Source organism: Amphiura filiformis, chromosome 20, assembly GCF_039555335.1.
Source record: "Amphiura filiformis chromosome 20, Afil_fr2py, whole genome shotgun sequence".
NCBI lineage: Eukaryota > Metazoa > Echinodermata > Ophiuroidea > Amphilepidida > Amphiuridae > Amphiura > Amphiura filiformis.
Genome location: NC_092647.1, coordinates 60,194,307 through 60,220,923, shown reverse-complemented (window position 1 = coordinate 60,220,923; position 26,617 = coordinate 60,194,307). Strand labels below are relative to the sequence as shown.

General features: G+C 35.3%; 1 protein-coding gene across 2 annotated transcripts in view; it reads right to left on the bottom strand.

Annotated features, from left to right (window-relative positions):
- The window catches only part of LOC140142489 (uncharacterized), a 75,180-nt gene that overhangs the window by 5,538 nt on the left and 43,025 nt on the right, over positions 1 to 26,617 (bottom strand). Inside the window, exon 1 of one of the 2 annotated variants that reach the window (XM_072164473.1) lies at positions 9,568 to 10,127. The exons of the other annotated variant lie outside the window; for it this stretch is intronic. Within the exon in view, the coding sequence (XP_072020574.1) occupies positions 9,568 to 9,686 (119 nt within the window). The 5' untranslated portion in view covers positions 9,687 to 10,127. Of the gene's footprint in view, positions 1 to 9,567; positions 10,128 to 26,617 lie in introns of those variants that run through there. 2 annotated transcript variants of the gene reach the window in all.

Sequence of the window (26,617 nt, the reverse complement as noted above, 5' to 3'; positions counted from 1 at the left end):
AGCTGGCACATTTGGACTTAATCCTTTTTGCTTTTATTTTGCCGACACCTTTTATGTGCTTGCCAGCAACTGAAAGAAAACATATTCCACAATATTTTCTTTCAAATTATTTGTACAATTTTCATCTTAAATGTGCCTTTGTACCAGCATGCCATTTATCATGTGCATGACTGCCTCTAGGTTAGAACTTTCAGTTTTGAATACACATTTCAAAAGAAGTACATTTTGTAACTCCCCTGCAATATTTCTCAGTAAATAAATATTCTAATTCCCATTAAATTTCACAACAATAACCACAAAGAAATGGATACAATCCCACAGTTTAGAGAATTAGTAATACATCCTCAAATCTTTTCATAATTTCCCTTCTTCCTTTCCTACTTACAAAGCCACACAGAAGTTCCTGAGCATGTGATTGCAGATAATCATGATAAATAGAAAATTCTGATACCAAATTGCCCACATGGTCCAACCACACAAAAGCAGTTCCCATAGGATGGACAAAACAAATAAAGATTTATTCCACATCAGACAGATAATTGTGAGAAAATTATATCCACAAGAATAGCTAATTCTGCTGATTATAAGGTCAAACCATGGAAAGAGTACTTTCCATCTTCAAACTTCATACATGGTTTTTGTCAGGTATTACCACCGACCGCTATATCATATGTCCCCTTGGAAAACAATCCTTAAGAATTTAATATGCAAACCTATATTCAGAATAAAATAATTCTGCTCCAACAACCCCCCCCCCACATAATTTCCTAACAATAGTAACCGAAATGGTAACCTGATCTTTATTCCTTTTTATTTGAAACCAATCCTCTTACATCCCATGCAGTATGATTTTACACCTCTCTCACCGTAATAGACATGCTTTACATTTCCTAATCATTCTTTACGTACTATGCTAATGTTACATTATTGTTTTATAGAAGAAAATTGTACCCAAACGGTTCAGCACATCGCATCAAAGCTCCCATTGGGCGCCCTATTCCTTTTTTAAAGGAATTTTTATTAATACATGAGCTGTAAATAAAGTTAGACTGTGCTATGTCATTGGGGTGAGATGGGTGGGGTTATATGGGACCAAATAATCATGCCCCTCCTTGTACTTTTTTTTTAAATATTAAAGCTTGCCAAATTATTCATGAATTTCCCAATTTTCTGTCATATTTTTGTTAAATTGATTTACCACAAATATGGCATGGTTATATGGATATATTGAAGTGTGGATTCAAGCCACTAATATGCAATAACAAACATGGCATTATTCAGAGTTAATCCAGCATGAAATATGGTTCCCCTCATGAGAGGAAATGCAACCGACATTTGAATCAAAATTGTTTAATTGTAAATGAATAACTGATGAATTATTGCTTTTTTCTCTATTTTGAAACAACAAAAACTGTTGCCTGATCCCTGTCTGACCAATGGATTTGGTACATACATGTAGATCAAATTTTGCACAAAATCCTGCCATTTTCTTTTTTTTTGCCAGATTTAAGCCATATTTTGTTTTAAAAAAATGGCTTTACATCAATCATCATTGTACAATATATTAAACACGGACGTCAGACAACTGTTGTTTTTGCTGTTTTCTGCCAGAAAACTCTGTATCACTGTAAAATAAAGTACTGTACAATATTGTAGTCTTATATACTAAAAGTTTGAATAATGCCCCCATCCCATATATTTATTGTGGTAAAACCACACTGGTTACAACAATACCCAACAATCAGTATGGTGAAGTGACATTTCCAGGAAAGTACCATACACATTCATGCAAACATTTAAAAAGTTCATTCAAACATTTTAAAAGTTCATACAAACATACAGCAACGCTGTCTGTGACAAAAGCAACAATCTGACAAATCTGACTTTGTATTCCAAAAAATTTTGCAGTTGGTTTTCACAGTTCTCAAAATTTGCATAATATCGTGTTTCCTACAGGCTACAGTTCATGGTCCATCATGTCAAATCAAACAGACAATGACTGTCAGGAACTAATTGTGACAAATCATTAATTGTAGACCAAAAGGAACCAACAATTGCCATTCAATTCCAATCATGCATGTAATCACAACTGAATCTTCTGTTTTTCTAGGCCGGTCTATCTGGTGACAAAAAAGATCCCTGGATGTTGTCAACCATGAATCCTTGGGACCAGGTAAGGTTGAGTTCATGCCAAGGTGCAGCACCTGCAGCTAAAATAGAGCCCAATTTGTTACTTTAACCATTGCTAAATTTCTTGTGAATACTTTGATAGATTCTCCCCTACCAATACCAATTAGAGCCCACAAATACAGAAACAGATCTTTAACTTATGTGTCAGGGGCAGGTCCATGTTTTTTAAAGGGGCCCACTCATGAAAACATTTCTGGAGCTTTCAGCAAATGTAACTCTATTGGTTATTCTACATGTAGGTGAGCCTAAACCTTTCAATTTTTTGTTAGAAGAAGGGACAACCTTAACCCCTCCCCCAGATCTGCCCTTTATACATTGTGCACAAAGGAGCATTCAATGACAAACCTTTTTGACATAAATTTTGCAAAACAATTTTCAGTTTTAGATACTGGTACTTGTGTTTTTTGTATCCTGACACAGAAAGACACATTTTTAAGCCTTTTTTAATTTCACTTTTCCAGATTGATTTTTGTACTTCAAATCCCAACAGCTTCAGGGAGCTTTGCCCCTGAATACCTACCTTCCCCCCCCCCCCACCTCCAGGTAGCAATATTTATTCACTCCGGCACCAACCCTGTGGAACCAATAAACACCCAAAACCTATATTGTACCACAAAACATTTGAAAATCATCCCAATTGTGCTGAAAAACAACTTAATGGCAACCTTCCCTATTAGATCTGGCAACAACCTGTCAGTAAAGTTATTTCCTGTGTGCCAATTTAAACAATAGGGAAGGTTCTGACAGAAAAAAAGGTACCATAAGTCCAGTCCATCCTACATGAGTGAATTTCATTGCAGAACTTAAACCTGATACCGTTCAATAGTTCACAATAGATGCAGAGGAAATTGCATTGAAATTGTTACAACTATGGGGTGATTTGAACCTTTTGTGTGCTGCTGATTATTAGGAGCTTTATGTGTACACCTTCAGTAGCTACAATGTACTGTGCCCCACACCGTCACCCACCCAGTGCAGTCAATGCACCTTACCCCTCCCCAGTCAATTCAAAAATACAAGCATTCATTCATAGTTATGAATTCTAGGTGCTTTTCCCTTCCTTTAAGATCAAAATGACACTGCATGGAAATCTTTTTCCATTTTTTTGGCACAAATTTGCAGCATTTTGAATCACAGTACTTAGGAACTTGAAGAGAGTGCCATACATAAGCTACCAGTGTCCCATAAATCACACTTGGTGCCCATACATTACCCATCTCTGTCCACACAGAGGGCCAATATGAACACCTAAAACCTAAAACTCCCTTGAATTGTTTTTAACTTTCAAGATTAAATTTGTCTAAATGTTGATTGTTGTATACTGTACAGTGTAGTTGCCACACCTGGATTTGATTCTATTGAGGCCAGCGGCATGCATTGGGTAAAAATTGATTACACCAGGGCTGTACACTCATGCCTGAATAGAAGCTTTCAGGCTTGTCTTAACCTACAATATACCTTTGGCACGAGTACAAAAGTTACACAATAAGAAAGGGTTACTTTGACTTAAAATAGTAAAAAAACCAAAGATTTCAATAGTTTTCAGCCATTTGTGTAACTTTCAAAGGGAGAGATTGAACTTGAAGCCAATTTGACATAAGTATATAATACAACTGACAAGCTTATTGTCGGCTGAAAAGAAACAGCTCGGAACCGATGTATAACAGAAACAAAATCAGATGTGGAAAAGTTCAAAAGTTCCCACGTTTGGATCACCGAAATTGACATGTTTGAAAACAGGGAAACGTTCATTTATCATGCTCAATAGAAACAAGAGGGGAGAAATTTGGCGCGTTGATAATCTCGCTAGATTAGGAAGGTAAATGAAATGTATTTATAGATGGTCAGAGAACTTTAATAACTTTTCAATACGGCACTACTAATGATTTTGATTTTATGGAAAGTGATGAATAGGTTATATAAGTAATAAATTTTCAAGTCAAAATTGTCTTTTTCAAATTAGGAATAGTTCGGAAACTCTAATTGAAAATCAGCGAAACCGAGCAGCAAGGCCGAAGGTTCTTCGCCTCACTATATATAGATAGACTCAGCTGATAGTCATTCTCCTTGAGACCAGATAATGACCCATTTTTGGTTCTTTTCAGCCACTTTTTGGCAATTCAGGCATGAGATTGTTGTTTGTTGGATTTGGGAAAAAACAGAGTAAAAAAATGGAATTTACTCAATCCAGCGCAATAATGTGCAAAAAGCGGAAGATTTTAGTAACGTGCATGGGGGCTTTGAATTTTGTTACCCAACACTTTCATCAAAGGTCATTCTATACATGTACAAGCATATTGGAGTTAACAAACTGTGCCCTGACAGATGAGCATGTCCTAAGCTTTACATTTAACTAACTTGGCAGTATTTTCCTTTTTTTCTGGCTTTTATACCTCTTTTCTTTCCATTCTTTCACTAAAAGTTACAAATCTCACTCACACTCAAAAAGTAATTTTCTTATCACAAATGACATTTGGACTTCAACCAGGTGGCTAAGTTGCTTTCCTTTCTAACCATTTTTCTCACTTTTTCAAAAAGATACAATTTATTTTCAGATCCGATTTACCATGCTACAGGTTTGCTACTGATAAGCTATAGCCCGAAAGGCATGTCTGGCCAGAAACAATTCCTTCACAAAGCACCGAATCAATTAATTGGTAAAATTTGGTTGCGACACATTTTGAGGTCTAGTTTGAGGTCTAGTTCCATTTAAATTTACATTGTTTTGCTTTTTTTTTGTAAGAAAAGATTTAGTTTTTATTTTCCTGGTGAAGAATTGCCAATTTTTTATACACATGCAGGACAATTTGCAGGGGTGACTTTTTCAGGTGTAGCAGAGCCTGTGTAGTGGCAATTGCCCATGGGTGCGTGGGATATGCGGAATGGTTCAATGCTTTGAAAATTAGCGGGGGAAAATAAATTAGATCATGAAATTTTAGATTACAAAACAAGATATGTTGTGGTACCATTAAGTTGAAGTAACAAACACCTACATATTTTCTGCCAAAATATGTTCAAAATATTCATGGTGAATACATATTTTGTAGGTTTGCTGCATACTGTGGGGTATGTTTTTTGCACTTTTAAAATTACAAAACTTTTCTTATAATTTACGAAAGTTCTGGTGTACAAATCCAACAGTATTTCGGTATAATTTTTGATGTAATAAATGTCATGTAATAAATCATAAAATGCCATGCTGACAGCCATAATCACATGTCTGAATAAAACACATTTCCCATTTACTTTAAATTAATTAATTACCCAAAAGAGATTGATAAGTTTGTTTAAAATATATTTTCACCATTGTCTTTTTAAGTTTAGTGATTGATGATTTGTTGAAGTTTAATCAGGAATTTGATTGTTTTCTCAATACCTTTTGACCCAAGTTAGTAAATCACTCCGAGATCACAACAATCTCAACCCTGATACATTTGTACATTGATGTTCATATCACCTTTGAATATGCTGGGTACAAAAACTCATACTCCATAAGCTGAGGTCAAATTTTGAGACATGGTTGTGAATTGGAGGTTGATGAACTGTGCCATAGCAATGATGCCATTTTGGCTCATAATGGTAGGCTATCATTCCATCAAAATCAGATCTACGTACAGGGTCAGCTTGAGCTTGTTCAAACTCTGATTAACTATGATTATATTTTCCCAATTGTTAAAACTATTGAAACTAAAACTATTGTCCAAAACTTATGGTTTGAATAATTTTACATGCTACGTTCTATTCAACGCTTCAAGTCGGTACTCGGCAAACCGCTTTAGTTTTTCAACTTTTTTATCATGCACTTGTGCCTTTGGCATAGAATCAACTAAACCTCTCAGTCAGTTCATCTTGAATAGAGGTTCAATGGAGCTCACTGACCTGTGCTATTATTTCAGCAGAATATAAAGGTTACCAAATTTTACCAGGTCAATTTTTGCCACCATTTTGGAACAATTATTACTTAATTTGTTGGAATCTAGAAAAAATAATTGTATTAGTGACATGAGACTAAAAAGGTAGCCAAATTTTGCCAGGTCAATTTTACCACCAATTTGGAGAAATTTGAAATAAATACTTAATTTGTTGGAATTTAGCAAAATAATTGTTTCATTTAGGATATACATATATAGGAAAACAGGGGATTTTGCCAATTTTGCCAGATCAATTTTGCCATTCAGTTTCAAAATTTTTCAAAATTTTATAAATGTGTTGGAATCCAGAAAAAAAGCTAAATCGAGTACAAATAGTAATGAAAATAAAATGGTTGCCTAATTTTGTTGGCGATGCTTTTAAAAACTGAAATCTGAGCCAGGTTTTTACGAGCTTGGCGGTGAAAATTCTCATCGTGGATGTAGAAATTTTGTCCGCGGTTAGAGTTGAATTTTGTTCAACTTTTTCGCATATCGCAGCAGTGCATACTTGTGATTGGCTGCTGGAAGGTCGGCAGAATGACCATAAAAGGAGATGCTGACCCCAAATGTCTTTAAAACATCGCATCATCATGTGATGAAATTGAAATGTACATTTTAATTTCATCACACGATACTGCGATGTTTTAAAAGCATTGAATCGCGCTGTGATGTGGAGTCTGAATGGGACTTAAGATGGGAAATCTACACACTTACGTGGTCTGACTAAGTCTCTGTGTTACATTTGGCCTACAAGTGCACACATGTTCTACACTTGTTTTACATTCAATATCGTAATGTTACATGTCTCCCTATTGATCCAAGAGTTTAACCTGTTCATGTATCTAGGCCTCTAGCCCATTATTCTGCTCATATGCTATGTCAATAGGAATGCTCTTTTATAGAAAAAGCATATAGAATTTTCTCTTAAGTTCAAATAAAAACTTTTGTTGACTTGAATAACACAGATCTTTGAAAAGTTTAAAAGCTCTGTACACATGTGAGGTACTTGATGTTACCAAGAAAAATCAATCTTTTGAAAAACTACAAAATGATGCATGCATGGGGTGATTAGGATCATGGAAATAGTATGAGATCTATCAACTATTTCCATGTTGGGATCTAAAGGACAGTATTTCAATGTTTGGAAACCATGACAGATACGTAATTGAAAAACATAAATTTCATCAATTGCATTGTTCAATTCGTTCATGCTACTTTATGCACATACATGTACAGTAATACCAAAGATACTAAAAAATATTATATTTTTTTAGTATCTTTGGTCATACATACACATGAGAATATTAATTATTTTCCCCTCTGAAGTACATACATGTATCTCCACAACAATTTTTTTTTTTTTGTCATTTGATGTAGAATATTCATTCTGGAAACAAATCTCAGCAATCTTATAAATCCAAAATTTAATTTTATTATAATATTATCTTAAACAATACAATCTACTTCATTACTATTACATACATGTATGTTAACTTCATATCGCCACAGAAAGAGAAAAATACACCAAAATAATTTTGATAAGAAAATATTGTGTGTATACTCCTGTGTAAGTCTTTATCAGTGCCAAAACACATTGTTATGATGAATTAGGATGTAATCTGGTTATGACATCACAACACCACTCAAGTGAAGATCCTCTTCCTTCTTGATATCATTAATTAAAGCATCATTCAGTATCGGTAATTAAAGGAGGATTTTGTGATCCTAGCATCCTCTTTTTATGACATTTTTCAGTAGATATCCACGAAAAAAGCTAATTCACAAAATTTCAGTTGATTCCGATTTTGCGTTTGCGAGTTATGCATGATTATGTGTATTACACTGCTTCATAGGCCACTGTTGTAATTTCGTTCTGGTATACCAGAACGAAATTCAAATTTGGCAATATTTTTGCTAAACAAATTAATCTGCAAGAAATATTTGGTACATGTAGCCAGAGGTATCCAGTGGTATAAAAATCTCAACTTTTTTTGAGAAAAGTGGGGAATGAGGCTGTGGATCACGAAATGCCCTTTTATTTTATTTTTAAGACTAAGAATACATTGTATGTCTCTGGTGTCAGAAAAGCTTTTACACCAGGTTTTTCTTTTAAAGAGAATGATGAAAGGTACATGTATACTTAAAAATGTTTAAATGCCACATGCACATCATAGTTGAAAGCACAATCATTGCCAACCAATATGAATGACCAAAACATATTTCAAATTTATCTTAAATCTGTGATATTCATACACGTACAATGTATATGTATGAACTCATTTTGTTGTTGGATGTTGTACATTTTGTATAGTTCACTGCAGAGTAGATATTTAAATTTGGTTTCAAATGAAAGTTTGATTTGATGTACATAAAAACATTATGATAAAGTGCCTTTAGTTGTACAATGTAACAAGGCAAACTATATGTGTATAAATTATAGCCTACATGTACATGTATGTCACATAAAGGAAAGGCACAAAACAGTACATGTAGGCCTAAACCACAAACTTTACTCCTCTACTATGGATTTACAGAATCAACATTTATGGTAAAAGACCACCAAAATGGTATGTCTCTATGAAACAAGTTGGCATGGAATATACATGGCAACCCTAGGGGTCAAGTACATCTCTGTAAAAGTCAACCACAAACTGACATCATATTTATTCATTTATTGAAGCTCTCACCTAGTCCTCCAATTCCAAGCGCTGATTCTGGCTATTGACCAAGGAAAACCAAAACCTGGAGTGAAGTTGACAGTTTGGCAACCAACATGCTCACCAACTTTAAATTGTGTTTTGTTAACTACATGCACAGTAAATAAAATGTCATGGAGTTGTCAAATCCAACCACATATACTTTACCACCCCTATATCATCTATAATTGCATGCTTCACTCTTTGATGCCACCCCACTTTTTGAGAAATTTCTTATGTTTTTCCTTTCATCCAATGTTGCCGTGTATGTATTTTGAACACCCCGCAACCCATGTTGATGGCTGCCCCACATTTTTCAACTTTGCTACACTACAGCCCTGAAAACTGCAGTATAAAACTGCATTTAGCAAAACAAAATTATGGTAGGTCTACACCGGAAATAATTTAAACAAATAAGATGGCACAGATTATGTCAAGAAAATTTTGTCAACCACAGACCCCTACAAATGTATATCATCATCCATTGGTGATTATTATCAATGCATCAATTTACATCTAAAACAGCAGTGTAAAACTTGCTAATGTTATGATACTTGATAGCAGGTTTTAGACATACAACCCGTACATGGTACAAATGTATGGACCACTGAAGAAAAAGATGACAAAAAGATCCAAAACTTCATGTATAGAACAATAAATATTATGAATATACTTGTATCTAGATCACTTGACACATATTTCAATGGCAGCCCACAACAAAATATCTCAGTAGGAGGGAGAGTTGTTCAAGTTGTAGTGCATCATTTTACCTTGCTGAAGGGGACATCATGATACCACCATTACCACCACCACCTCTGCTGGGTTGACCTGCCCTAACAACACCATGATACTGTCTTGGTATTCGGCATAAACTACACGGACAAGCCATGGTCCAAAAACTTGCTTCTGACTTCACAATCAGTCAGTACTGTTATATTTCCTACTGTTATATTCCACTGGTATACATCCAAAATGTTGTAACATATCCAGCTCACATGATAAAGTGTGTAATGGAATGGAGCTACATCCTGCCTCTGTGATATTTCCAGCTTTATTATCATCCCAGCCACAGTTTTGAAGTTCCATGTGGTAAAATTACCAACTTATACCAGCAAGTTCTCTCTCAGCACATGTACACACAAACTTGGAAGTCTCATTAAAAAATCACGTCAGCTGGCTGCAGCTAGTCTAGTTGGATTTACTCTGTGTTTTGCTCGATCTTTCGCAAACTTTACAATACTGGCTTACAAACTCTTTTCTGGTTGGTTCGGTTTCAGTGCCCACTTTGCCCTACTGTTGGTGTTGGTATAGGTAGATAACACTATTGAATGCCCATGCACAGAAAACAGTACCAGAGTGGCCTTTACCCTGCTGTGACTGGATGTCAATCAAATCTAAGCTCCACCCACTGCTATATTGCAAATACTAGACACCAATTGACTGCTGAAATTGTTGATCATCAAAATGGAAAGTCGACCCCAGATTTGATCAATTTTTGAATTAATTTTTCTGATAAAAAATTGAAAAATAAGAAATTCACTGATATGTGATTGTATATCATATGATAAAAAATATGAAATTGTAAAATGTGGCAAAAATAGTAGTGTCTATAGTTTGTTTCCATTGAATTCATCTGGTTTAAGGTTAATAATACATCTTTGCCCTTGAGGTAAATGCACAATAAAGCATGCAAATATGCCACACTGTGTGACCTTATACAAGGACTATTTGCAGCATGATGAGGGCCATGATGGGTTAGCCTGTACTATGTTGTTTTTAACCTAACCTTAACCTTAAGACTTGCCTTAGACCTTAACCCTCTTACTAGTTTACTTTTAAACAAATATTCAATGTCAAAAATGATTTACTTAATCACAAAATCCACCAGGAAGTGTTTGGTCTCAGACATGACAGCAAATAGATAATAACTTCCACTTGTACCACATCAGTGAACATGTACATGTACTCCATGTAGGCTGCTCACCAACTGTACCCACAAGAGATTGGCACAATTTGATCACAGGAGGGCCTTCTAAAGACGTCAATCGTGCACTGCAATACTACTTTGTGAATTTATCAACTATAGTGTGTGACATAAGTTGGAAGGAAACCCCCGTAAGGTCAGATAGTAAATCGTCGGTACGTGTGTGCAGCAATTTGGCTTTGGTTTGTGCAAGACAGTGATTGGTCGAGTACTTGACGTAATAGAATACTTCCGACGAGCCTTGAAGCAAAGTTGCACGTCATACGTAATGAATGAGCAGACCGTTGGCTTACTTCCATGGCTAGCATGATAGCATCTTCCTTGATGTAGTACCAATAGTTTGATCATCCCTTTCTATATGCCAGTACTTCCTATGGCTCTTACATAACAACCATGATAACAATTAACAAAGGATGAGGCATAGATAGGGTCAGTTGTAATTTGAAAGAGGTGCTTTCAAGGAATTAGTCAAATCAACATGAAAGAAATAATGTTACTTGCTAAAAATTGGTCATCATGTATATAAATAAGATCATTTTCATCTTTATTTGGGGATGCACGTTTGTGTAAAACCGATGGAAATTGCATGTAATTGCAAACTATACAAAGCTATGAAATGCACTTCATAATTCTAATAAGTTAGTTGATATATTTTACAAATAACTGTGAAATTCAAAGTTCAGTGATTTATGTGAAGCTGTGGCTCCCAAAGACAGATTATGTCACAAATAAGAAATGGATAAGAAACATAATCTAAAGTTTAACTTCTGTATTCTAATAGCTTCTAATCAATGAAAGTATGATGCTAGTTTTAATGTGCTAATCAATGGAAAGCACGGCACTAGTTCTCTTGGTTCAAGAACACTTTGTGTACAAATTAATAGGGCATGCATTGGAGCAAACTGCAACTTTTGAATTTGCATATTCCTTGAGTTTCTGGATCATTATGTCTTTAATTCTTGAACGATTTCAAAGAATGAGGTCTTAAATTTGAGGTAAAAATGTGCAGCTATTGGCTGCTGGTTCCAATTATGACATATGTCTTTGTTTAGGATATACAGGGGGTGAACGTAACTGGTACCTTAATTCTTTTGCACACTGTATTTATATGTTAACCACCTTTCCACTGACAACCCATGTACCCCCATTAGCCTTTTTGAAGTATGGCGTAGACAAAAGGAGGGCAGTCTTCAATCTGCTGGGTAAAACCCGGCAAATTAAAAAGACTTTACCCACTTTGGGCAGCGTCATGGGAGACTAGTAATATGTGTCCGCCATATCTCGAAAAGGCTAATGCCCACCCCTCACCTATTACATGGGTACTCAGTCACGTAGTACAACATTCCAACATTGCAAATCACCTGGTTATAAGCTGTAATCCCTAATCCAATGCATCCTGTGATGAAGGTAAACTTCTTAATCAAGATTTAATCTGTATTTGGGATTCAACCCTCCTTTGCTCATCAGCCAATGACTAAGTATTAACCCTTTATCTTGGATGTTTTTCAAAAGCATGGGGTTGATGACACCTGTGGCATTGTAATATAACAAAAGGATTGAATATTTCCTTGGAAAAGTGGGGAGAAATCATGTGGGACCATTTAAAGTTGGATTTAAAGCCTTAATATACGATTTAGTCCAATTTGTGTTATTCTTTGCCAAATATTATGAAATATAAGACAACTGTCAAGAAAGTTTTCTGATCAATTAAGCCAAACTAATGAGGTAAAATGAAAGAAAACTCACTTATCTTAGCAGATGAACTGTGGTGTTAAAATCATTATGACTAATTCAAACTTGCTCTGTTAAAAATACATTGATTGAATTTAATGTTAAACATTACAAATATGCCAAAACATCAGGTTTGAAAAAAATTGACAACTCATTTTTATTGTACATTATGGCTTTAAGTTTAAGGGTAGATGAGGTATTGTTGGTCGAAGCAGACAAAAAAAGTTGATTTTCATTTTTAATATCTAAATCAATATATTAATTTTTATTATTGAAAAATAACACTTTCATGTTTTGCAAAATTTCATTCTATACAAATCATATAGGCCTACTCTGAAAACTTGCTTGATTTATTGTTGTGAATGAGTTATGTATGTTTTACAAAAGTGTTGTTGTTTCAGCCCTTTTTACAGCATAACTGAAGAACAACAGGACCTACAAAAGTATATAAGTTAGACATTTTACAGGTTTCTCTATTTTGTGGCATTTTCAAATTTCCGTGAGCAAACCCTGAATTCAGTGAATTTTTCTGTTTTTCCATATCGCAGAGAAATCATGGCTTTAATTGTTGCAATCAATACGGTAAAGCACTGAAGTTTTATACTGAGGAAATTCACCATGTTTTTTTTTTTGGGGGGTAATACTTAAACATGGGTCTCCATTGAAAATTAATTTTGTCCATAAATGTACACATTACTTCAACCATCTTCTCTGCTTCAACCATTGCTTGAACACTCAAATTTCTCAATTTGGTATTAAAAATATCATTAAACCGAAATTCTTAGATGGGTCACTATTTTAAGCATTTTTACCCTTGGGAATGGGCAAGGGTTTGGCAGCTCTATCTGCACCCCTCCCAGAAGTACCTTCCTAAATCTAAATAAAGACCCTTTATTTTTCATGCAAGCAAGCAAGCAAAGTGTTAATTTGAACTAGGCTAACAACCGGCCTTATTGATTGTAAGCACACAAGGTGACAAGATTAAGAGAAGCATGAATGAATAACAAAACTAGGATATCCCCTCTTGAGAAACACAATAAGCAGCCTTCCTTCATCCTTTGATTCAATCCAAGAAACACTAGAAATGCATCCACAGATAATAGCTGCCATAAGTAAAATACTCAAGTTCCATGGAGGAATTAGATATTATATCGTTGATATATTTACATGGGAGCTATTGTATTTCAGCATGGAGTATGAAGACAATACAATGATCCACACTCATTGATTAGAATAACCTTTTCAAGGCAAACTGTTTAAAAGAGTGAATAATACAATGTGGGTACCTCAAGGTTTTCACAATAACATGGGAGGTTATCTATTCTAAATTTGCAGTACTTTAATATTGGTGCATAATTTATAATGTAGGCCCTGTATATAATTAGAGATGGTAAAAATGTACCTGTTTGTGTTGTAGTCCTAGGCTATTTATGTAAATTGTTGGAGGAACAGGTCTATTTATAAGACTCAACATATTTCTTGGTCTACAAGCCTTGAAGCACCTACTGCAGCTACAGGAAACTGAGGGATAATGAGCCACCCCCTGCAACAGGCGAGTTCACTGGCAGGGCCAGAGCAGTTGAAAAAGGGGGAAACACATGATTTCTTTGAATCAAAGAAATAAAAGTATAGTTAATCAGGCTCTTGCACTATACTTCAAAATATCCTCAAAACCAACCATGCATTTTGCAGTAACATATTCCTACAATTTTAATGTTTGATCAAAAGCCAACTTAAAATCAAGTACCGTACTAGCCAGACAGGGTCTAATTCTGCATAAAAGCGGGCAACGTTATTTCTATAGATCTGCTGCGCATTCAAATTGCATTGTATTGCATCGTAATTTCATTTGTGTCTATGCTAATTATGTTTACACAACATGAACTCACGTGTTTTCAAGCAAATTCGCCGATAATAGGTGATCAAAAGCGATCGGAATGTTACAAAAGTACAGATCGCATTCAGCTTACTTCATATGAGATGATCTTGGGAAAAATACGGCATAATTTGTCTTGGTGTTTGCGGAATGCCATGCAGTAAAATATTAATATGTTGCGGCAATTCATGATTGACAACTAACAATCGGCGTGTTCTTCGTATCCTCCACTGTCAATTTCTTATCCACTCACTAATCCTCACAAAAGCTTTGTGTTGATTACGTAATGTGTGGAGGCAAATTGCAATAAGTACAATGAAATAATGAGTAGGGCGGTCTCGAGGTGGTTTCTTCTTCATCTTACGTAACAGTATTGTTCTCCAAATAAACCTGGAAGCATGTCGTTTGGAGCTCTAGCTGAAATACAGCAAGATAATGTAAGATAGTAAATGTAAACCTGTATTTTAGCTAGAGTATCTCGAGCTAGTACTAGCGATAAATCTGTGTCAATACCAAAATTTCAAATTCAGTGACTCAAAATACACACTTCATCCTTCTTTGCTTACAACCATGATCACGTTCTCTGTCTCAATTTCAAGTTCAATATGAGCCTCCAGGAACCTCAAGAAACCCTGCCCTTCCAATGACATGCCAAGTACAAGGACATCCCAAGGACAGTGCCTACCCACAAGCATTTTGGATATCCCAGCTGATACAAGTGGTGGGTGATATCATCATGATCATAGTTGACTTTATGGTTTCTGTGCATTAAAAAATTAAAGGTTGCAAGAAAGAACATTTTAGATACCTAAATACTTAGTATTTTGAAGTAGCTGTTCATTGTGGGACACCTTAGAAATAATTCAAGTCCAGACCCACACCACAAAAATAGGACCATAAGCTGCTTGTTGCATTGCAGAGGCTGCCATCCCCCTCCCCCCACCTTTTCAGTGGTATATGGGAGAAGTAAATAGGTCTATAATTATCCTATAGCTGAATAAATATGCAAAAATTAAGTAAAAATACTTGCATTGCATCTATGCATTTGACTATATGTATAAACATAAAAAGAGTCAAAACCAGACTGGAAGGTGTAGTTAATAGTACTATGTGTTGAAGGGAAAAATAAGGACCAACTCGGAGAATTCCACCATAGGGTATATCTTACCTAAAACATATCTGATTTGATCACAGATAATCTTAAACCCTTCATTTAATACTTCCTGTGAAACCAACATACTTTCTATGGCAGATAGAAAATGAGTGCTAAACTTTTAACAGGCTGTGCAGAGCAAAATGCATTTTTAAATACAATAACAGTTTACATACTAAGCGAATAATTATGTTTAACTTTAAAGAGACAAGAACTTTATGAATTTAAAGTTCAGAAAAGGTTTTCTACTTTTATAATCTACTTGTTCTGAAGAAAACACTGGATTATGTAAAGCTGTTTGATCATTGTCTGCATGATACAATAACTTGATTTTATGTATTTAATAAAAAAGATTTGTAATGTAATAAAATCCTTCCTCTAAGCATATTAAAATGTAATTAAAAGACAGGAAATCTCTATTCAAGGTCTTGGAATGACCATCATCTTGAAGTCAAAGTTCAAAATGATGCAAGTCCTTGATAATAATATGAACTCTGTAAGCTGGTTCTGTAAGGTTGAGGATCACAACAAAACATTTAATCCTCTAGAAACACCATCATAAAGGATAAAAAGGACATTGTCAACATCTAGAAACACTGGAGAATCATCAGTCAGTCTACCAACAGCATTACACCGCTGATAACACAGAATGGTTTCTCTGAAATATTTGGTTCAAAAAGTGAGTGTTGTTGACCAGTTTTAAAATTTACCTTTGATGTCTATTTCCAACATAAAAATCTCTTCATTCGCAAAATCTTTAATCTTTATTGCACAGATTACAAGCTTAAATTGTGGATCACCCACATTGTAATCAATTCAGTAACTTCCTCTACCTAAAATAAGGTGAAAATAAAAGTTTGTTTCCTGTAGGTAGCTGGACTCAGTACAAATGACCTTATGCTCTTCACTTTTTCAAACCATGCAAAAAAATTTTGGGTCAACAAATCACAACTTCCGTCGGCAAAAAATATTTCCGTCGGTACATTTACAAGTTGTGCCCCCTCGGTTCCAAAATCCTGGCTACGCCACTGCCTATTGCCATCTCCTGTATTAACCACAGACCTGTATTTAACTATACTAGTTGCATAATAATTTAATATGCCTTCAATCTCATCATACTAGCTAACTTTAAATCAACACTCATAGTGTGAAATCGGAAATCTTGAGAATACAAGTGCATCTGTTACCAGATGACTGTGAGAGCCTTCAATAAGAAATTAAGGATAAATACTATCTACAGACACTACACTTTCTCAGGGTAACAATCTTCCTCCCGGTGAACCGGAAAATAGGCCTAAGCATGTTCCAAATACTTTAAGTAAATATTACATCCTGGAAGAGGCAAAATGTGGTTCTTGTTTCGCTTTATTAGGGACAGTTCACAAACACTTGTAAAGGGGGGGGGGGCTGATGTAAATAAATTTTATCACAAAAAATTTTTCCAGGAAAATTTGTGGTCATTTTTTCAGGCCCCCCCTTAGGAGGGTCAAACATTTTCATGGCCCCCCTTTTTGCATCAGGCCCCCCTAACAAGTGTTTGTGAACGGTCCCTTATATAGCAGCTATTGGCTCCCCGGCCGCATATAGACCCTTAAATCTGGTCCTGAAGTGTATCCATTTAGCATGAGACAAGATTTTATGCAAACACTCTCAAGTTTCTACAATTCAGGAAATGTTGATGTTTGATGGTTGAATGGTATGGATTTAATTTAGACCTTGCAGAGCAGGAAAACACATCAAAATAAAAAACTAGTGCCCTTGATTCAACAGAAAATCTCTCAAAATGTTATTGTTAAATAATAGTCACATTCAGCTGTGGAAATACTATTACAGATTAGTTTAACTTTTATTACAATTAAACTTAAAATAAAACTTAGAAGTACACAAATTAAATCAACTTATGTACAAGCTATGAATTAACAGATATTAGACTTTACTTTGGGATAATAAATTAAAGTTTGTTCGGCTTATAGTTGGCAAAAATTGTTTAGTTTTTGTAACTGCGTACGTCAATGAAGTCCCAATGAGCATGCATCAGTCACGATACGCAACTAGCGTAAGTGCTGCATCCGATTGCATGCATCCCATTATTACACCATGTCATGAGTCTTCATTTTTTTGCCAATAATTAAGCCGAACTGGAAACTGAAAGTTGACTTGTTTGCCTAATTTGAAGTACAATAATGATGTTACCATGGTTACACACATCAACAACCCTTGACATCAGTTTCATTTTTACAAAGCCATAATGTGTGATTTGCTTCACAGCGATGCTCTCAATTTTACTCGGATTTCTACTTTTGGCATAATTATAATGCCCAGTGCTGTACTTAAATACCATGTAAAAGACTAAGCCTGAAGTGCTTTAATAACAGTAAAATTTAACTTTTTATTTTAAAACCGGGTTGACCCAGTTTTATTCAGAGTTCATCGATCGACTGCTTGCTAACATCTCCCGTGGATGTCAGCTTATGTGTACACACCTCAAGCGCGATGCTCCGTGCAGTATTACATGTTACGATCGGCGGGCATATAGCACATGCATTGTAGGCGCTGGAATGAAATTGCAATTTTCTTTGTTATACCTCATTTTTTTGGCTCGAAATTAAAAGGAGATAATGTGATCAGTGAAAACAAACATTTAAATAGGAATCTATTCTTTTTGCAAATCACACATTATTGCTTTAATGCATGCACACCCAACACTGATTATCAAGTTTAAATCAACTGATCATGACAGAACCTAATATCCGTGTCTAGGCCTGTATACCAATCCAATCAAGTTACTATTATTACGCTACAGGAACTGTTGGTATTGATACCATCCTTTTGGTTTTGATACCAATCTGGTGTGTGTACTTCATAGAATCAAGCAGGAAGGAAGGATACTGAGGTTTATGGTAGAAAGGATTCTTGAAATCTAAGAATAGACGCAGCTGTCTATTTATACCATCCAGAGTTGACAAAAACTTACGGTAGAAAGGATTCTTGAAATCTAAGAATAGAAGCAGCTGTCTATTTATACCATCCAGAGTTGCCAACAACTTACAGCCAGAATCACTTTCTCTGAACCATTGGTTTCTATGGGACAAGAAACTATCGAAAGTGTAGGAGCTAATGTCAAAAAAGTAGCCCACTGGCCATGGCGGTGCCACAGGTGGGGAGAAATGCCTCCCAGTCACCCCCCCCCCCCCCCGTAAAACCCAAAATTACTAAAATTTCATGCAAAATTAGTTGATTGTGCACCCCCCCTCCAAAAAAATAACTCTATCCTCTCCCAAAAAAAAATTCTTGGCACCGCCACTGACCATTGGTTTCTATGGGACAGGAAGTGATCATATATTAGTAGCAGTGGACATCTTCAACAGTAGCCCAATTATGTTACTAAATGGCAGGTTTGGAAACCCTGATACCACCACTTCCAGAACACTATATTTGGCTCACCACAAAGAGTACCAACTTCAGCATTGCGAAAGAGCTTATGGTAATCGATGACAGGAAATTCAACCTTTTATATGGATGATGATTTATCAATAGTATTCAATAATTGTTAAATCTTGATCAATTTAATATGACATGATAATCATTGGCCAGCATAATCAATCCCTGGGTAATCAATACAGTACTACCTTTTTCGGAAATTCCATGATATTTCATTCATTTAATCATGTGTTAATTGCATTTCCAAGCTTTTTCCAGTAACACTGACAACTGGAAATCCAGTTCCAGTCGTTTTCATAAAGCTAGCTTTTAAATCCAGACTTTTTTTTATTGAAAAGTTACTCCTCTATGGGTGTGCATTTCTTTTCTTGAATAGTCCATTTTTTCTGTTTTTTCCTCAAGAAGCAGTCTCACTTAGCTTCACTTGTTCCAAAAATGTTGATTTTCTTTCTTTAATAACCAGTGGCTGACTGGAAATGTTTTCAGGGGGAAGCAGGGGGGGGGATGTAAAGTGAATTTCAGGGGGAATCAACAAATTTTGTGGAAAGTTGTTGCAACAAGTTGATTTTACACCGCCCACATTTTTCTAATAGCCAGGAAGAACAAACCTATCGACATAATAAGATCAATACTGCACCCACCTTCCTCTGAGTCTGACATATTAAAACCAACACAGCAACTTCAAATAAAGTCTTTTCATTTACTGAGTCTTCCCCAGAGTCTACTTATCTCTCTAGATGGAAAAACATTAACTGAGCTTCACTGACGTGGTACCAGACTTGTGGTACCAGGCTCCACTACGTACGTACGTACGTACCAGTACATCATCCCAAACATGAATGGATATCCACCCACGTCTGATGAAATTTGACCCATTTATATTATAGCAAAAGCAATTCCCTACAAACCAATCATTCCCAACCGACAATGATCATTTTATCACTTTGTGGTGGGAAACAATTAGCCTAAATATTACAAAATGTATACCCCATAATTTTCTTTGATTTTATGGTTGTACTTTGATCATGAAAACCTTCGACTTCGAGGGTGGGCACTTCTGCCTCTGAGTATTTACTCCAGTATGACTTTGATTTTTACCTAGCTAGGCATGCTGGGGGGATTCCCAACTAGGGTTTGCAGGGGTCAGATACCTCCAAAACACCAACATGCCCCAGCTATGTTTGTGGTCTAAGACCACCATTTGCCTCTAGTGTTTATTTGTTTGTTTGTTTGTTTGTTTTTGACATCCTAAAGTGTCATTCACTGAAAATGACAATCTGACAAATATGCAGCCTTGTTCTACCCCTCGTTTTATTTGAAGCCTATACAATATTCACACTGACAAAATTAATATCACAAGGAAAGAAAACTGGAACACTAAAATAAGACTATGCCAGGGACAGACAGTGGCAGGCCATGGGGACCAGCTTCCCCCCTGAGAGAAATCTTGCCCCCTTCTTGCTCCCCTATGAGCTGCTGGCCACCCTAAAATGTAGCCATTTTTTTGTAAGCCATAGCCCCATTTTCAGCTCAGTTTTCCCCCATGAAAGTTCCATTGCCGCCCCTTTTATTCCCTCTGAAAACGCCACTCCAGAGGCAGATTTAAGGGTTGCAGAGCGGTGCCTGACTGTGTGTTTTCGCAGAGCAGCTCCTGACTTTGTGTGGGCGCCGAGCACTTGGCGGCGGGGTGGCCCAGCGCCCCTATTGATAATTCCTGGATCCGCCCCTACACTCTATACCACTGGGGACAGACGAATGTACAAACAAACGGAGACAGAAGGGATACACTCTGTCTGGTCACTTAAATCAGAGTAGATGTTAAAACATTTCCTACAACACAGTCATGCCTGTCCCCCTGCATGTCACCATACTATCTATATATACACTGCAAAACCAGTGTTTAGAAATCGAGGACAGATTGATGTTTAGAAAGTTAATGTCTAGTATTTAAAGGGGCATTTCGTGATCCACAGCCTCATCCCCCCACTTTTCCCAAAAAAGTTGAGATTTTTACACCACTGGATACCTCTGGCTACATTTATGTTTATGTACCAAATATTACTTGCAGATTAATTCGTTTAGCAAAAATATCGCCAAATTTGAATTTCGTTCTGGTGCACCAGAACGAAATTACAACACATTGTCTATGGAGCAGTGTAATACACATAATCATGCATAACTCGCAAACGCAAAATCGGAATCAACTGAAATTTTGGAAATAAGCTTTTTTCGTGGATATCTACTGAAAAATGTCATAAAAAGAGGATGCTAGGATCACGAAATCCTCCTTTAAACACTTCAATGTTTAGATCTTGAACATCTAAACATAATCATTATAATGAGATGTATGTTTGACTCTGAAAATAACTAACAACAGGAAAGATCCAAGCAAAATTTCCTGAAATCAGCAAATTTCCTGAAGATTCCCATCCCTGCAGTTCTTCAAGATCCCCTTTCTTGTTTGTTTTGAAGCATCATCTACTGTCTATGATCATACACACAGATACTAATCCAGTGGAGGTAAAGATATTAGCTGATTAATATCTTAATTTTACAGTTTGATTGAAAAATAAATCAGTACATACACCAAATTATAGTCTCAGAAGACAATAGATTATAATGAAGTCAATTATTATAATAAATTTACCAACAATTTTCATAGTTTGGTGTAAATGAAAAAAAAATCTGACCCAAAAATGGCCCAAAGTGATTCAAAATGTTCATGTAAAAGTGATACCAGTGTTGAATTGTGCAGTATGTAACATCAGAGGACTGGTTTATGAGATGGATGAGAAGTGGAAGTCTGCTTGACAACGCAATCAGCGGATGTATCGCTTCCTCTTTACTAGTCATCTCAGATATATGTCAAGGGCATACACCACTACCCACAGCCAGTTTTAATGCTCAGTATGCTAGCCATAGGCGGCAACATAAAGTGAGATATTTTCTCAAAATATCAAGAGCTATCTCAAGAACCACTGAATCAATAGTAGGCTTGTTTGTACTCATTTTAATGCATTTGTAATGCTGATTCCAAATATGGTCATAAAAATTACATTTCTGAAATTTTTGAATTTTTAAAACAAAATTTGATTCTTGTCGTCTGCAGCTGACAGCCTCCTAGAGAGGGTTATGCAGACTGCAGCATCTTACCCTTCAATCTGGTGAAATTATCAAAGTTAAAAAAAACCTTATAATTAAACTTTACCAAGAGATAATATGATGGTATTAAATACCCACATGCAAACATGGTTTCTAAAATTGTGAAATTTAAGTGCCACAAACATTCTTTAAGTTCATAATAAGTTCAAGTTCATTTGTGCCGATGTTTTGATAAAAATTTACAATTTGATCTGAAGAAGACACATAAATCAATGATTGGAATGACTTTGTTGATTTATGCCATAAGATAATTGCATGCCAACCTACATATGAAAGTAGACAGCATTTGTGGGACATACGGTAATTAATTTGCAATAATAAAATTCTACATTTTCAGTGTGATTTTTGGACTTCATGGGCCTAAAAGCAAATGCAAGGCCCATGCAAGGCACTTCAGTTTTTGGTTGATATTGTCCCACAATGCACCTATACCACCTTTCTTTCTATAAGTTAAAATATTGCAGTGGTGTGCACAAAGGGGGGACATGGCCCCCACTTTTGATGGTGATTTGGAAATTCGGGGAAAAAACATCAACATTTGCTCCTAATCAGACTCCATTCGGGGGGAACTGAACAACCTGCCCCCCCACTTCCAATGTGCTGCGCACGCCACTGAAATATTGTGAATACAATTAATAGTTTTGAAGCTATTGGCGTATTTGTAATGGATGTGCTACTTTTTGTGAACTACAAAGGATACATGTTCCCAATACAATACCATAAAGATATGTTTTTTTTGGGGGGGGGGGGGGCGATGCCTGGTTTCAAGCCTCTCCAAGTGACTTAAAAACTACATTGTAAAATATTTTCAGAACACTGGACCCTAAAACATCAAATAGATGTAGTTAGGCATCTTCTGCAATTTTATTTGAAACTGAGGTGTTTGGTGAAATTTAAGGTGTAACAAAATGTTACAGAAACATTCTAACATAATTTTATTTAAAAACAAAACATTTACAAAACATTTTGCTAAAATGTTTGCCCAAGCATTTTAAAAAACATAGGCCTATTCATGACCCTTATTTAGATAACCTGACATTTAAATGTTATTAAAATGTTTTTGAAGTATATTTTTGTGTTTGCTGGGAAATGATACAAAACATCAACCTTCTTCTTTCCCTCTTAATAAAAAGTATAGACAAAAAAAAAAAAAGACAAAAAAAGACAAAAATAGTAGGAAGAAAGAAAAAAAGAAAGATGTCCTTTGTAGTAAAACATATTTTCAAAATGAATATTTTGAAACCAAGAAAATTGTAATCAATTGTGAATGGATCAGGAGTTCATAACAAAAGTATCTCTTACTAAAACCGCTGAGAAATTATTTTCATTTTAAATTTACCAGTCAGAAACCAGCCACATACCTAATTTTTGCACTTGGATCCCCGGCATCTGTTAATCGCTTCACTAATTCAGCTTCGTAAATATCATTTTCATCATCTTCTTCTAAACTTCGATAATCCTGGTATTCTCGGTTCTGTCTCACACACATTGTCGCCACGTCCATTTTTGCTCAAATTTGATGCAAATTCCACCAAAAATGTTCCACCAATATCATAAAATTGCAGCATATGATCATTATATAAAATATTCCTTTTTCTTTTTTAATATTCCAAGTTATATCCTGAGGTAATAAAACGGTAGAAGTTGCTAAAATTCCATCACGTCATAATAATATACATCACAATTTGCGACAGAGTTGTGTGATGTATACTCTTTATGATCTTAACTGAAGTAGTGAGCATCCCATTACAACTAACTCAATGAATAGACGTGATCCCTCCCCAATGTTGTTCCTGTTATAGTCACGTCTTCAGTCTAGAGTACTATCACACAAACCTATTTACCTAGACCTAATCCAAGTCTTCAGTGGATGAAGTGGTCAAGGCAAGTTGAAGCCATTGATTGCGCTGTCTGACCATGGATTGGGTGACCTTAAATATTGATTTATAAAAGAGATGAACATTGAAGGGATTCTTCATTCAGAAATATTTTTATCTTATTGTGTCCTGGACAAATATTGAAATTTTTTGTAGAGAACAATACAAAAAGGTCATGCAAGGGTTTCTTTTCTAGCCAAACTTGTCATCAAGTGGTTTATATTAGCAGGTTGTTATTGCATTGTTTTACGCTATTTATTTTTGTTCACATTGTGGAAATAAAATATCAAGAGCTATTTATAGATATAGCAAATAAATTCAAACTTGTTTCAAATATTGATAATGAGGGTACATGTATAATAAAATATTGAATTTTTTGACAAGTTTCTACATATTTAAACACAACAAGATAAAAAATTGTAAATATAACTTGTGCAATTGTTATAATAAATTTATAATTCACATCAAAACCACTTTATTATGTATTTGCTCCTATTGTGAAAGATTTTGGTCAATTTGTGGCCCAAATATTAATGGAACGCTTTTTACAAAATTGTTCAATTTATCATTCCAAGAAGTAACAAAATCCCTCTTGTGTGTTTTTTAATGACATACATGTAGAACAAATGAAAAGCTTCCCTGAACATGCCAAAAGATTCTTGTGATTAAAAATACTACACCAATTCCAAGAATCACTTTAGTAGTAGTGCTCTTGTCTTATGTAGATTCCAATTAACACAATCTGAAACACAATCAGCTTAAATGAAGGCTAAGACTAATGAATGACTTCCTTAAAGCCTTAATGAATTACCGCTTATACTAAATACTAAAAGCATGGGATGGATAGCCAGCATGTGTGGCTACTGTGCGGATCTGGCCTGATTTCCGATCCATGTAATATCAGTTGACTGAAAATGTAATCAACAAAATATTAGACAATATAACACAGTTTTGAACAGGATGTTAGGACAAAACAATGGAAGACAACATAGCTAGGGGAACAGGGAAACAAAACAATGGAAGACAACATAGCTAGGGGAACAGGGAAACAAAACAATGGAAGACAACATAGGTCATAGCTATAGGGAACAGGGAAACAAAACAATGGAAGACAACATATCTAGCTGATTGTTATTACCAAAACAAATGTCACTACTTTAGTTTAAACTGAAGAAAATTATTTTGAAGAATATGAAGCAAAAATGTATTTTGGTTATCAGGATAAGAAGTAGTGTAATTATGTAAATGTCTTCTGTATATTCTTTAAAAACAAAATAACCATTGTGGATATCTTTCAATTCAGTCTAAATTGGCTAGATTAAAAAAATAATAATAAAAAAAAATAAAAAAAATAAATTGGCTTGATATTTCACAGGTAAAACTCAACAATATGATGATAAGTCTCCTAGTCCTATACCCATCTTAAGGAGCAGTGACACATATTCATTAATGCACCGCTGCACTTTTGGTGAACTCTAGGTAAATTATTATTTCAAGAAAATGAACCAGCTGAGCCAGGGATGACCATGACTATGAATCAGTAGGTAACCTCATCAGCATTATGGATATTGATCTCCCCTTCCCCTAAAATTATTCATTTTAAAAGCTATAATACCGAAGAAGTTGATTCCGTTTATATGAACTAAAATTAGAATATGAACATTCCCAATTGATTCAAAAACAATATAAAACAATATTCGAAATTGGATTATAATTTTTAGTTGTAACTTGGAATGACTTGCCGGCGATGCCTTCAAGCATGTCATCTAGCAAGTATTCCAATTGTCTTGCTCGCTAGTCAGTGAGCAGTGGGGCTTGTATAACTAGATATTTCCATGATTCAATTATTCATTGAATTTCTTGGAAAACGCACCATGCCTAGACGCCTGGTTGGGTTTTTGTTATTACACGGATTGCATAATTAAAAAGAATCAAGTTTGTCTACAGTACTTGTCTTGTCATCTGCATGTTGATTTAAAGGGTTTCCAGTGCTAACTATTTCAGTGTGCTGGTTTCTTTAAAATGACAATGATTAACTTTTACCGTATTTTTGTAATATTTTGCGGGGTTAAAATTATATTTCTTTCGTTTATTATTTCTACATGTACATATTTTGAATTATGTTTCAAGTGTAGTTATGTTATTGCTCATTTGCATGTATAACAAAAAAGTTGAAATTGTGAAAAAGAAAATTAACGTCACAAAACTAATTTAAGATATTTCAAAATGTCTATCTCTAACTTAATTGGCTATGGCCAATTTAAAACTAGATAGGGTCCTGCAGACTGGTGCCTACTAGCACTCAAAAATAATATGGTTGATGGATAGCTTCATTCCAACAAATGATCATGCAAACATACCATACAGTATTGTAAATGCTGAATTGTCATTTCAGGTTATGTATTCTGCAATAGTAAAAGACTTGGCCACAGTCCACCCAACGTGTTACTTTTAACCAATCATGAATGAGATATGACCTTTAGTTCACATCTTCCTTTATTCCACTTTATTATGATGCATGTCCCTGACAGGGTTACACACACTCAAAGCATATCTTTTGGTACTCCGTGATTTTGGTAGATTTTTATTGTAATTT